The sequence below is a fragment of the Lacerta agilis genome, chromosome 9, assembly GCF_009819535.1.
Source record: "Lacerta agilis isolate rLacAgi1 chromosome 9, rLacAgi1.pri, whole genome shotgun sequence".
NCBI classification, from domain to species: domain Eukaryota; kingdom Metazoa; phylum Chordata; class Lepidosauria; order Squamata; family Lacertidae; genus Lacerta; species Lacerta agilis.
Window position 1 is genome coordinate 31293248 of NC_046320.1, and position 13798 is coordinate 31307045.

General features: G+C 41.1%; 1 protein-coding gene across 3 annotated transcripts in view; it reads right to left on the bottom strand.

Annotated features, from left to right (window-relative positions):
• Positions 1-7351: 7351 nt before the first annotated feature.
• The window catches only part of TLL1 (tolloid like 1), a 132676-nt gene continuing 126229 nt past the window's right edge, over positions 7352-13798 (bottom strand). For 2 of the 3 annotated variants that reach the window (XM_033159737.1, XM_033159738.1), the window contains 4 exons: positions 13232-13359; positions 10180-10393; positions 9397-9647; positions 7352-7564 (listed from right to left, as the gene is read on the bottom strand). In XM_033159737.1, coding sequence (XP_033015628.1) covers positions 7430-7564; positions 9397-9647; positions 10180-10393; positions 13232-13359 — 728 coding nt within the window. In that variant the 3' untranslated portion in view covers positions 7352-7429. Of the gene's footprint in view, positions 7565-9396; positions 9648-10179; positions 10394-13231; positions 13360-13798 lie in introns of those variants that run through there. The other variant, XR_004427312.1, reaches the window with a different exon arrangement.

Below are 13798 nucleotides of genomic sequence, written 5' to 3' on the forward strand. Positions count from 1 at the left end.
CCGCCCACCCTCGCCTCCCGGAGCCCCAGCTGGAGCGCTGAAGCGGCGCGGGGCTTTGCGCGACCTTCCAGCACTCCAGCTGGGGCTCTGGGAGGCGAGGGCGGCCAGCTTGCAGCCCGCCCTCCCGCCGGTGCGCGAGCGCCCGTCCGCCCGCCCCTCATCCTCCGCCCGCCGGAGCGCGGGCGCCCGCTCCAACGCCACGCCTCTCATCCCCCGCTCGCCCACCCCCCCTCCCGAGGGGCGGCCAGCGCGGGAGGGAGGCGGGCGGAGAGGCAGCAGGCTGGGGGCGCCGAGGGATCGCTGCGCCAGGGCGGCAGATCCCTCCAAGACGGGCCTGACTCTTGTTTAAAAAATTGTAATCAATAGAAATTTTATGAAGAGAAATCCTTTTCATCGTGCCATTCCGTAAACCAAATAATAATGCAGGTTTCTCTTTAAATGTCAGGTGTGTTTTGCTTAAAATAAATAAATAAATAATATTTAGCAGGATTTATAAACTGCTTAATCATCAAAACCTGTGAATGGTTTACATAAAATATAGACACTATCTTAAAATTATGGATAAAATCAGTGGTTAGCATCAATTTTAGGCAAACTTGTTTTTAGGCACAGATTAACATAGTAGATGAAACGTGAACATATCTCTACCAACGAGGAAGGGCAAACCAAGCTGTTGGACTATGCTGAAATGGCAAAACTGACCAGAAGGTTCAGGAACCAAGAGGACAAAAACTTTAAGAAAGAATGGGAAAAAATTATAATTTATTTAGGAGACCACTGTAAGGAGATGAAAACGTTAGCAGGATTTTAATCTAACTTGTAATGCAACAAATACTATGGATAATATGGATAGATATAAAAATAGATTATGATATAATATGCAGCTGAAAATGTTGACACTAGCACCCATGGAGGGGATGGGGAGAGGTCTTGAGATTCAGAGAAATCTCTTTATATGGAAATGTATTTGGTTTTGTTATAAATTTATATTTGTAAAATCAAAGAAAAACAATTTTTAAAAAGTTTTGATGGATGTAATAATGGAATACTGAATGGTTTAGTTTATATAAAATATGCAGGGATTTACATTATGCAAAATGAACCATCGAAAGAGAAGAATGGAGGTTTATGATATTTTAAGTTTGTTTAAATGAATATTCTAAATTGTAAAACAGAAAATTTAATTAAAAATTATATATAAAGAAAGCATGGATCTTCAGTGTCAAAGATCTGGGATAAGGCGACAAGGTATAAGGTATTAATGCTCTCACTAATTGGCTGTTAAAAGAGTGTAATTTAAGGCTGATGACTCTCCTGATTTTAAGTGCCACTTGGGAAGGTACTATTGATATTGGAGAAATGGCAGGAGGGATTTAAGCCTTTCCCTACCCCAGTTCCCCCCACCCAATGACTTCCCTCCCTATTAGTGCTTCAAAAGTATATAGGCTGCCGGTATTTGAAACCTTTGAAGGGAAAGCTGCTTGGGGGGGGGGAGCGATTTAGAGTGAGTGTTATGTGGGCAAAGAGCTAAACACCACCTCATTTCCCCCAGCCCATTCTTAGTGCTGCTCCTCTCCTGTCAATCCTGCTGCCCCAATGTGAATTTTAAAAGAAAACGACCCTGTCAGGCTTCAGGCACACACAATCAGAGTATAGCCTATTGTTTGGCCCTATGAAAACTGATTTCCTCCCCTCCATGGGGAAATAGAAAACAGCAGTAAGAGAAAGAGAAAAGCAGCCTTCTGGGGGAAATTCTCCAGCAAGTTTATCTCTGGCATTTCAATAAGAAAAGCACATCCGAAGGAAGCAAGAAAATGATATCCTTCACAAGGAACAGTTAACATTTGGACAAGAGCATTTATACTTCTTGCAAATGAGACTTCCTAAAGAAAGGAAAAAAGCAGGTCACATTTACCTTTGGAGCAGATATAGATATAGATATAGAAATAGATATAGATATAGATATATTGAAACTCAATGAAATCATGGTGCTTAAATTTGCTTCAGATGGCCTGTTTATTGGGCATTCAGTTTATTTGGTTTGTATAAAATTTGTGGGGAGGTTATATGGTGCTGTGCCAAGCAAGCATTATTCCACACTTTCGAAAGCATTTCCCCTTATCACAAAAAGTCAGATTTGGGGGAGGGGGAGGGGGTTTGTTTTGCAAGAGCTCCAAATTGGCTTCAATTGCACAACCTGAATTTACTGGTAAGTGACTGAATCCCACCCCAAAATAGAGGCAGTCGAGAAGTGCCCCAAGTGTCATGGCGACTTTCCAGACCAGCTGTTTATTCAGCATTCACATCAACATTTTTCCACAAAATGTGCAGAGGTTATACAACTCCAGCTGTTTATTCAGCATTCATCCTGATATTTCCCCATCACTTTCCCATATCTGTTTATTGTGTGGTTAGAAAAGTAATGGGATAATTGCACTCTACAGAAAGTGTGTGATAGCAACCACATTATGGGCAAATATGCAGCCTGCCTGGAAGCGCTTCATAAATCTGCACTTGGTTGTGGCACAGAACACTGAGAACTTTTGAATCCTTTTAGAGATTTAAATAAAATGTTGTCAATTGCCTTGTGTTATTCTTTGCTTCCTATCAAGCTGTGAGGAAGAAAATGGTAAAGACAGAGGCAACATCAATCTGTCACAGGGAGCAGCAGGTCTTACCTGGAAACTTTTACAGGAATCAAGCAGTACCACACAAAACACTCTGACCTTTCACTATTAAAAGCTTTTTTTTCTTTTTCCTTTGCTGATCTCATTGATTCCCCTGCAGTTCCCTCATAGCACGCCCCCTAATTTACCCTTTATGTCACGCAAACCCCATGTTCAGCATATGCAAAGGGTTTGAATCCTGGCACTTGCGCAGCTTAAAAAAATAAAATAAAATCACTTGACTCAGAACAGCTGCAGTTGAGCAGATTAGTACCAAAACCTGTAAGCATGACTATAAGTCATTTCCAACATAAATTATTTTTAAGTCAGTGTGGTTAGTGTTACACCTTTGCTCCATTGCAGTCAGCTGTACCATATCAGTTTAAATGAAAGATGCTGTATGTATGTTATGAAGCATCCCAAAACCTTTACATAGTCTTGAAAATACATAATCAAACTTTTATAACACAGGTAATGACTGTAGAATATCAGCGCTAAAAAAGGTCTGGGTTTTAAAAAAGAACCCAAAAACTACAGATGCAGTGTTTCAAAAGAGTCTTACATCTGGAAAGAGGAGGAGGGAGCAAGGGAAGGAGAATACTCTGTGGTCTACAGCCACAAATTGAAGAAACAGATTTATTTGTCCATTTTGGCATGATTTGACCATGTCTGATTTGGCTCCATACTTTGGAGATGTCAGCCATTCCAAGTAGATATTTCTTAACATCCTTACATTTCTCCCCACTTTTAATACTCTCCAGATCCCTGTAAACCATTTTGCTAGACAATGAGAACTTTCTTCTTCAGAGGTGCCTATAATTTATTGTTCTAAAACTAATAATAAATGTAAGCTTTTATGTCGGGTTTGTGATATTTTAATCTCTTTCAAAAAGACACTCAGGACTGGATTCCTAAAGAAAACTTTATCTCATATTTTAGGCTGGACCATCACATGTGGAGAGTCCTTGAATTCCCCCTCCCCAGCATACTGTTTCAAATAGTGGTGAATATTTGTTAAAACACCGATGAAGAAATATTTAAGATTAAGCATGACCTCAAAATTATATTTACTTTCTATAATTCAAAACCAGTCTGAAGATCGTGGGCCATTTTTCTACTGGTGCACAATTGCAGATAGGTCTTAGGTAACAGACACCAAATGATGAAGTGGACTGCATTGCTGGTTAAGATGAGGTGCCTTTTAGGTGTTGCCTGAATTCTGTGTACCATCCACTATCAGCCCCTCTTTATGGCAGTGCTACTGAATTCCTTAATTTATGGTCTGATCATGGTTACCTAGAACAAAATGCATGAAATACTTTTAGATTTCTCAGTGTATATCCAAAATATGCTGGTTGATTAATTAAACCAGTCACCTTATGGAATGTTAACATGAGTTTCTTACACCCCCACACTATCTCTTACAGACCTTACAATATGACCAACATTTAATAAGCAAAATAATAAACATTTTTGAGGATGATAATTAAGCATAGGTTTTAACAAAATGTAGTTCAACGACTGTATGTTCATATTCTAGGTCATAAATTTGAATCCAACACAAGGGTGGAGTGGTCCATCTTTGGATCCTCAAAGGAACACCCTGTACACTGCTGAAGCCCTTGTCTCGCCAACTTTGGACTTCTGACACCACTAAAGGTTGACAAGGGCAGAGCAGGGGAAGGCATGGACCTGAAGGAGCCATAGTTTCCTCAATTCCTTGACACACCAACTCCCCTCCCCGCCCTCAATGGGGGAATAAATCTGCCAGACTTGGAACTGGAATAATTCACTTCCCTCCCACTGGAGACAAAGGCAGGGGCATTGTTCAAACAACAAAAAGCATTTGGAACTAAGAATAAATTTAAAAATTATAAGTACAAGAGAAGCAGCAAAGCCCAATATAACTTGTTGGTAATGTGCTGTAGTTGAGCGTCTTTTTTTGTAGTAAATCCCTTTGCCTCCAGCCATCACTGCCCTTTGGAAGATTAAGTGCAACGGCAGAGAAGGTGTCATATTACTCAAAATTATTTCTTAAGGGGGAAGAGTGCCATCAAAAACGAGAAATATGTTTCATGTGAAATTTTACTTAAGTGGATCATGACAAAACACAACCTGTGTCAAGATGGAGCGAAAGGTAATTTGCAGACTCTTGACATAACTGACATGGTAAAAAGCCTGTTCACAGCCTGCTCAGAACATTTTTGATGATAAGTTCAACTACCCTTATACCTGATAGCTACTGATGCATTCCATTCATATGAATAAAGACAAAAGGAACTGCATGTACTAATTAAAACAACCTTCTAAAAACAGTCAAAAGCTCCAGAAACAATAATCTACTCTCAGAGTTTCCAGAGGACATTTGGCAATCAAATGCCTAGGCAAACAAGAATGTTATTAAATTTCTCCTAAACGTTAATAGGGAAACTAAGGCATCTAACTCAGGAGGGTTTTCCACAATCAGGGAACCACCACCAAAAAGACCCTGCCACAGGTCTTTTTCAACCAAACAACCTGCACCACTGTCTCCCAGAACCAGGAGGGGATTGAAAAGGGATGAGCAGAGGAAGCTTCCACAAAGGTGCACAGCCTGTCGGGGAAAGGTTCATAAATGGGGGTAGAGGGAGTTGTCTTCTCTTGCTGCAATGGCTCTATAGAACACAGACCTGGGAACAGCTGCCTAGATGCTAGACTGGTGTCTAGGGCTGTAGAAGTGACTGTAAGTGTTATCTTTGAGGATAAACTCTCTGCTGTGTGCACTCCTTTGGCTAGGAAGCACCCTTGACATTTATGTCATTTGGAGGACAAAAGGAGTGATACAGAAACAACATACAAACAATGAGACCTGCACATGCTTAGTTTTATTTTAATATTATTATTATTTAAAAAAACAACAACACATTTATTAATGCCAGTGTATGATTGTGGTAAGGAAACAAAAACTAAGTGGTGTAGCAACCAGCATCAAATAATACCAAAATAGTTCTTTTAAATGAAACGTAACATTTCATTAGCTCTTGGATTCTTTATTGAAGTCCTGCTTATGAAACCTTTAAAGGAAGTTGCTACAGTAAATCCGAATTCTGGCAGAACTTGGCACATGAAATACAATTTACCTGTCCATCCGTACACAACACATCTCACACTTTTTAAAGCACTCATTCATACATACCGGTACTTACATGGTGCATATACATTGTGACTAAAGCCATGTATGGCCTAAAGCACATACAATAGTTTCTCCTAAAAGTACTTATTTCTACATCAATAGGAAGTCCACTGTATTTACAACTGATGATCTTGCTCTGCAGATGGGAATTTGCTCGTGGATCACTTTTGTGAACACACACGTGAAATGTTCAAATTGTCAAGTTCTTTATCAAATCAGATGTATCTACAGAAAGATCTGTATGATCATGTGCAAGAATTCTAAGGCAATAGTAGTAGTTGTTCCACAGGACTAGTGCTGCCGTTGCAATTATCTTTTTCACATGCTTAGAAAGTCTGTTCTTCTTAAGATGCAGCCAGGCATAGTGAGACATTCATGATCTGCAGATTGTTGGCTCAAAAGATCTAAAACATCTTGCGTTGTGGTTATTTTTTTTATAATATATTCATGGAATAGCACCATAGAAATTATCTTTGCCATCACAAAAGTCTTATTTCCAGAAAACACCCACCCACCCACCCCTTTTGTCCCCAATTGCTGAGAAATACATTTTTGGAAACCAACTTTTTAATATTCATTTTTGACTGGTTTAAAATTAAAAAATAAAATGAAACCATTCACAAAGATTTTCAAGGAAATGCTGAGCAGCAGCTCATTATGACTGACATGAAATCCATTAACTGGTGTTTCGGATTATCCTGGTCCTGGTTACTTCTGTTGTTTATTGAATAAAGGTCTGCAGCAGGCTTGTGAAATACTCGTTCTCATGAGTACTTAGTGTAAAATTTAAGAGGTCAGCAGGTATGGAGTCCTTCAGCAATAATAAACTCAATGTTCTCAGTAAATGACAACGTCCAAAGTCTGGATGTTCCCATAATGATGATGAATGTACAACGCTTCAGACATTCCAATATGTTGCTATGATCAACTCTCTAAAGTTTCAACGATTTTGCAGATGTAGTTTTCCAGTTTTCATGACATTAATGCGTTGGTGGGACAGATGAATTATGAGTGCATAATAATCTCAGAAGATCTCCCTCCCCTTTTCCCCCAGACTTTTCTTTGCATTCACTGTATCTTGGATATATCACCAAAGCAATTAAAATAAGAAAAAAAATATAAGGACAGCGTTTGTTTGTTTTCTGAGTGCATGACCTGCAGAAGGTAGGCATTTCCCACCGCCCTCCTGGACACCAGTCACTTGTCAAGAGTCTGCAGGGTCATTTTTCCTGGATCTTAACTGGTTGAGTATGCAGGCAACTATGACATTTGTCAAGCTGTGAGCAAAGCTCTTATAGTCTCCCTGGAAGCATGCAGCGCCCCCTCCGCTGGCTTTGCAGAGACAGCCACGCCTGAGACCACACGTCATCGCTATAATGTCTGTTCCTCTAGAACAGGAATATATTTAGCAGAGAGATGTTTCAGGTTTCCTTCAGTTTGGACGCATGGTGTAAAAATGTTTGTTTACTAAGAATGTCAGTCTTTATATATATATATTTAAAAAAACACAAAACAAAACAAAACCCACCCACCCCCTCTCTCCACAACAGTCACTCTTTCTGTCTCATTTTGTGGCCTAAGGGATCTTCTGTTATTTTTTGGTGTGAACACTGTCTTGATGTTTTATGCTTTTGTATCGTATATGGAATCCTTTCTTGTTGATTGTATCATCCGTGTGAAAATGAAGTAAAATAGAATCACCTGCCGAATAAATCTCTTCTTGCGGCTGCAGGGAAAGGGGGGAGAAAAGGGGTTGCCAAGGTTACCATGAACACAGTTAAGCATGTTGCAACAATTAACAGTGTGGTCTTCCTTTCTCTAGAAGAGGCCACAATCTGCTGGTGTTTGTTCTGCCATCAGCACTGAATGGAGTAATGCTTTGAGAGCACGCTTGCTTCTGAGGCTCAAACTACACACCAAGCAGAGCTTTATAATTCTTTCATTTGTGTTGTTGTTGATGATGTTGTTGCTTAAAACTAAAGCAGCCTGGAACCAGGCTACATATGATTGGGAACGTAATGGGGGTGTGGCTTCTGTACCCTTATACCTGTCATTTTTCAGCTCAGAATTGCTCTCCTCTTTGTGGTAAAAGCAACTTGGGAAGGGCAACTTTGAGCTGAAAGGGGAAAAGAGGGAAAGAATTAAGCAGACACCCTCTGCTTAGCATACCCTGATACTGATACTTGCTCCATCTTGACTGAGGACCATGCTGAGAGATAACCATAGTTTCAAAGTTCAGGTGCCCACCGCTATGTTGTGCTACCCATAAGGCACATACTACACTCTCCTTTCCATTACACCCAAATAAAACTTTATTTGAAGTGCTGAGTTCCCCCCTTGGAACAGTTCTCTACTTGAAATAAACTAACTCACATTTAAAAGTTCCTCCTAAGTTCCTCTTAAGGTGGAAAACCCATGCACAGAACCTTCTGAAACTGTTTACTTTAATCTCTCAGAAAAAGTTCTTTAAAAGCAAGTTCAGGGAAATATAATTAATTTAGTATTGATTAAATATTAAATGAACTAGATGGTGTGGCGTTTGCCCACTCGGTATGGTGATGTCATATTGGGGGAGATAGTGAGAGGGTTAATAGTCTGACCAATGAAAACCCAGGGGCGGAGTCTAGCTGTGTTTAAGACTCAGCACAGAGGTTTTTGACAGTTCAGTCACTTGTTCAGTTGGGGATAGAGAGAGATCAGCTGGAGAATTCAGTTGGTGGTTGGTGGTTGTGAGGGTGGTGTGTGCAGCTTTGTGGTGGGGAGGCAGAGGAGTTAGAGTGAGCTATAGACAGGAATGAGAATGAGAGCATAAAGTGTAACACTGTAATTAATAACAAAAGCTTGTTGCTGAGTGAGAATAAACTTGATATTCTTTGTTCAAGTTTAAATCCTGACTCAGACTCAGTGTATACCAGGGAGGACCTGGTTGGTGGCAGCGGTATAGTGGTGGCACAGGGTCAATGGTCCGTGAAACAACCGGGGGCCCTGTGTGATCACCACAGATGGCTTTCACCAAGGAAACACAAAATTGGATTTTATATCATGTCTTGCTTTTAGCATTCAGTGCTGAAAGCAGAATGAATTTCTAAAATTCTGGGTTTCTATGTATGTATAGCTCCTTTGCTTACTGTTTGACTTTTCTCACCTTGAAGAACTAAAGCAGCTTTGTCAAAACAGGTGTTACTTAATTTTGTTAACCTCAATGAACATGTAGGTTATAAAGGCCAAAACACTGGCAGAAGTACAATACGTCCCTTTACATACACTTTGCTAAGCAGAACCAGTGGGGCTTTGATACTTCTTTCCCCCCCTCAAATAGGGAACCCTATCACTGCACCACAACCTGCTTTTAAACTCAGAGGAGTAAAAGAAAGAAAGAAAGAAAGAAAAGCAGGTTGTGATAAGGTGTATAGGGGTGTGTTTCTATCTTCCGTATAGAGAAAGACAACAAAAAGTTGCTTGGGCATTAACGTCTATATTTCACATCCTTAGACAGTCATTTTATTTATTCATATTTGGAAGAGTCTTAATCATTGGAATAACCTCAAGATTACATACCCCTGATCCGCAAAACCGACCAAGCCTCAGAGACGTTGTATCATGACCGTCAAAGAGCTCTAGGTAGTCATAACCACAGTCTGCTTCTTCCTCCACCTCAAAAGTCTGAAAAGTTAACTCTATTCGGTAACCACGGTCTGATACTATTAGCCATTCACAATCCGCTTGAACTGGATAGTTGTTGTCACCAAACTGAGCATGAGAGTAGAGATCTCTTGCTTTGCTCTCAGCTTTCAGACGACCACCACACTCTGTGCAAAGTAAGGAAGGAAAAACAAAACACAAATATACGCTTCTTTCAATCTTGTTTTAAAAGGAACCACACCTAATTTCCCACCCTGTGTTTCTGAATCATCATGGTGGTAAGAATGATATTAGAACCACCGCTAGGGGCCAGTATAAACCAAGGAATTGAAATAACAAAGAACTAGAAATAATATTTGACCTGGAAAAAATAACAGACATCAATATGTTGGCAGCTGCTTTTTCTAACAGAATTTTGAGTGTCTGAAGGATGCAATGTGCTTCCAGTGTTGAAGCCCCATATTTCATCTTCATTAAAAAGCACATTGGCTTCAACAAGGTGGTCAATACTACTAGTTTTTGTTCCATCGATAATAAAAAGACGGAGGACATTAGAAGCACAGGCAATAATGTTGTATTTGGAACATATAACTAATATTTGCTCCCCTTTCTGCTTAATGGAAATGCAGCCCAGATTAAAATTTGGCCCCAAACAGTTTTAAACATTTATCAATGAAGTAGCGGGATTTATTTTCATACCTGTAGTGTGAGTAGCTTGGAAGCCTTTTCTCTGTACTGATGCATCAGAGACAAACCTAAGGAACATTTTATTTCCAGTAGCGACAAGGGGATCTGGTATCTTACTCCCACACAAACGTCCAAGAATTGGTGACTTCTCCGTTTCCCCATCAAAAACTTCCAAATGGTCGTAGGCACATTCTTGATGTTGCTCAATTTCAAACTCATTAAAAACCTGAAAAGTTAAACAAAGTATTGATCCATTACTTCAGCTGTGTTCTGAATGTGAACCTGAGGTCAGGTCCATGCTATAGCTTTGCTACTCTGGGCATTTTGGATTTTTAATGGCATGCAACTTTTATAAGTAGTGTAATGATGAACTAGCAAAGAAAGTGGGTTGGACCCAGACTCTCCCGTGATCGTGGTAGCCTTTCCTAAAAGGACGAGGAGGAGCATTTTTTCCCCATTTCTCCTTCCAGAGAGTCCCTCAACCTTCTGGAGCAGATGGGTAGGGGTACAGGGAGCTGAAAAGCCAGTAGGGAATCTACATAAAATGTCTCCTTTCCTGGATTGCTAAAGTCTTCCATGGTCAGAAGGTTCTCATTGAATGCAATTGCACCATTACAGCAGAAGTTAGTCTGTTGTGTTTTTAAAAAAACAAACAAACAAACAAACAAACTCATGTTCTAAATTAAATGTTAAAGAAGAGACTTGTTCAGGACAATCCTGTACATGTTTACTTAGATGTAAGCCCCACTGTGGCCAATGGGGCTTACTCTAAGAGTGTTTAGGGTTGCAACCCGAAAACTATTTATGAAAAGGCCATTTCACATCAGTTGTAAAAAGAAAGAAGGATCCCTTTTATACTGTTCTGACGCAAGCCTGGCATGAGCTTTCCTGCATCTTTTTCCTCGCTTTCCTCCCTCCTGCACCAGTCCCATCTGGCAGGAGCATCCGAGGAACTTTCTAGTACAGCAAGGAAATGCATTAAGAGGCAATATTTAAAAGCGACGAAACCAAACAAAAGTCAAGTGGAGAGCAAACAGAACTGCTGTCGAGTTGTGTCTGGGACAATAAAGCAGCTCTAATCTACTGAATCCCCAGTGGAAGCCATCCAAAGTACAATGTGATGCGAGTTTATGCTAACAGCTGCCCTTGAGGAACTTCATGTAGCTCAAGTGCCGATGTTTTGGCAGTGGAGAGAAAACAGTCAGAATAATCACAAAGCACTGCAAACTGAAACACCAATACTTTCCTGGCTTTTATTTTTTAGGAAGGTTAGGCATCTGTAATAGAAGGAAACTGCAGATGCACCATAAACAGCTGTACAACTATCCCAGTTGCTACTCATAAATTTTGTTCAACCAGACTATTCTCATATGGCCAAGTATTGTGCTATTTGGCCTCTTGTGGATACAGAAAGCCTCCACAAGAAGCTGGTTAAAAACAGAACTCATTCCATCCAAACTGAGAGCTAGGCTGCGTTTTAATCTAAAAGGTGCTATATTGCATTGTGCATCACCTGAATGGTAATGAGAAGACGATCTTCTCTTGTCTAAATTACACATGCAGTACACGAGAATAGTACTTGTAGAAAATAATCACTAAAAATGTTTCATAGAATCATAGAGTTGGAAGGGATTCTGAGGGTAATTCATTCCAACCCCCTGCAATGCAGGAATATGCAGGAGGCCCATATGGGAATCGTATCCATGACCTTGGTATAACAAAACTTTCACACTCTTTCTAAAGGAGACCATAATGGGGATATTTCATAATATAATAATAATAATTTACTATTTATACCCTGGCCCATCTGGCTGGGTTTCCCCAGCCACTCTGGGTGGATTCCAACAGAACATTAAAATGCAATAATCTATTAAACATTAAAAGCCTCCCTAAACAGGGCTGACTTCAGATGTCTTCTAAAAGTCTGGTAGTTGTTTTTCTCTTTGACATCTGGTGGGAGGGCGTTCCACAGGGCAGGCGCCACTACTGAGAAGGCCCTCTGCCTGGTTCCCTGTAACTTGGCTTCTCATAGTGAGGGAACCGCCAGAAGGCCCTCGGCACTGGACCTCAGTGTCCGGGCAGAACGATGGGGGTGGAGATGCTCCTTCAGGTATATTGGACCGAGGCCATTTAGGGCTTTAAAGGCCAGCACCAACACTTTGAATTGTGCTCGAAAATGTACTGGGAGCCAATGTAGGTCTTTCAAGACCGGTGTTATGTGGTCTCAGCGGCCACTCCCAGTCACTAGTCTAGCTGCCGCACTCTGGATTAGTTGTAGTTTCCAGGTCACCTTTTAAGGTAGCCCCACATACAGTGCATTGCAGTAATCCAATCATAACTCTCATCATCCCAAAGTATTGGCAATCAGTGCCAGATTTATGTATAGGCTAAGTAGGCTGAAGCCTAGGACCTCTAAATCTAGAGGGGCCTCCCCAGCCCAACCGCCCCCCAGCGGGCAGTCTCCCCTCTCCCAAAATTGCAAACCCAAGACTTCATGAGAGGGCAGGACAACTCGGGCCCAGCAACTATAAGACTCAGGGCCAGCCGGAGGGGCCCAATTTGAAACTCTGGGGCCCAACATGATTTTTTTGGGGGGGTGGGGCCCCAGTTCACAGCCAAAGTCTGCAGAATCTTAGAGATATAAATACAACCCATCTAGATTGCCCTTAGGAGCAGCCCGCGGGGCCCAATTTGGCCCAATTGCTCCAACTGCCTTAAGGCCAGCCCTGATGAGACTGTACAGAGGTTGGACTGACAAGCCCTGACCCTTCTAGGTCCCTGGTGCCACTATTCAGAGTACAGACTCCAAGACTCCAGAGCCAGCAGGCCCAGAGTCAACAACCAGCTGCAGTAGTGTTTTGTCTGCAATTGATAGAAGTTGGAGTCCAGCAAGATCCCAAGGTCCACAGGTTCCCCATCATGGTGTGAAGGAAGCTTTTCAACCTGGCCGTGTATATTTAACCATCTGCCTTCAGCCATGACTCATCTTAATCTTAAAACAACATTGCAATCATCTACAGGTGAACGGCAAAGGGCTTTTGTTCTTAATACGGATGCTACTTACTATTTTGATTCTGTGACCAGGTGTAGCGCTGATTTCCCATGTGCATTCCTTCCTGCTCGGATACTTGTCAGGCCAGTTAGGGCTCGTGATAATTCCATTGGGACTATGGATCTTTTGTTCACACTCGGCTGCATCAATAATTGACAGAAAGACTGAGTGAGTCTGAATGAACATGTATACCATTGTCAACAGAAAAGCATCATTTCATGGCAATGGCAAAATTGTCTGGAAGTTAATCCAGGGCTAGTAATCCTCCTAATTTCAAGGTCACTACCATCACTACTGGCAAACTAATTATTTAGTCTAACAGACAATAATCCACAGTTGTAGTTTAGCGTTTGGCTTTGCATTTATGGCAGTGTCCACTACAGATTATACAGAACTTTTCCATAATGCGCCTTGCAAAAGGTACAAATGCCCAAATGGCTTGGGCAGCATTCAGGCAGAACTTGTTTTCCTGATGTTTCCTTAAGAGATATCAGCCACATTTTATGTGATCTTTCACAGCGTGTAAAAGCAGCTTCTGGAAATCTGGTGGAAACTATTGGAAATTTAGAGCGTATTTCT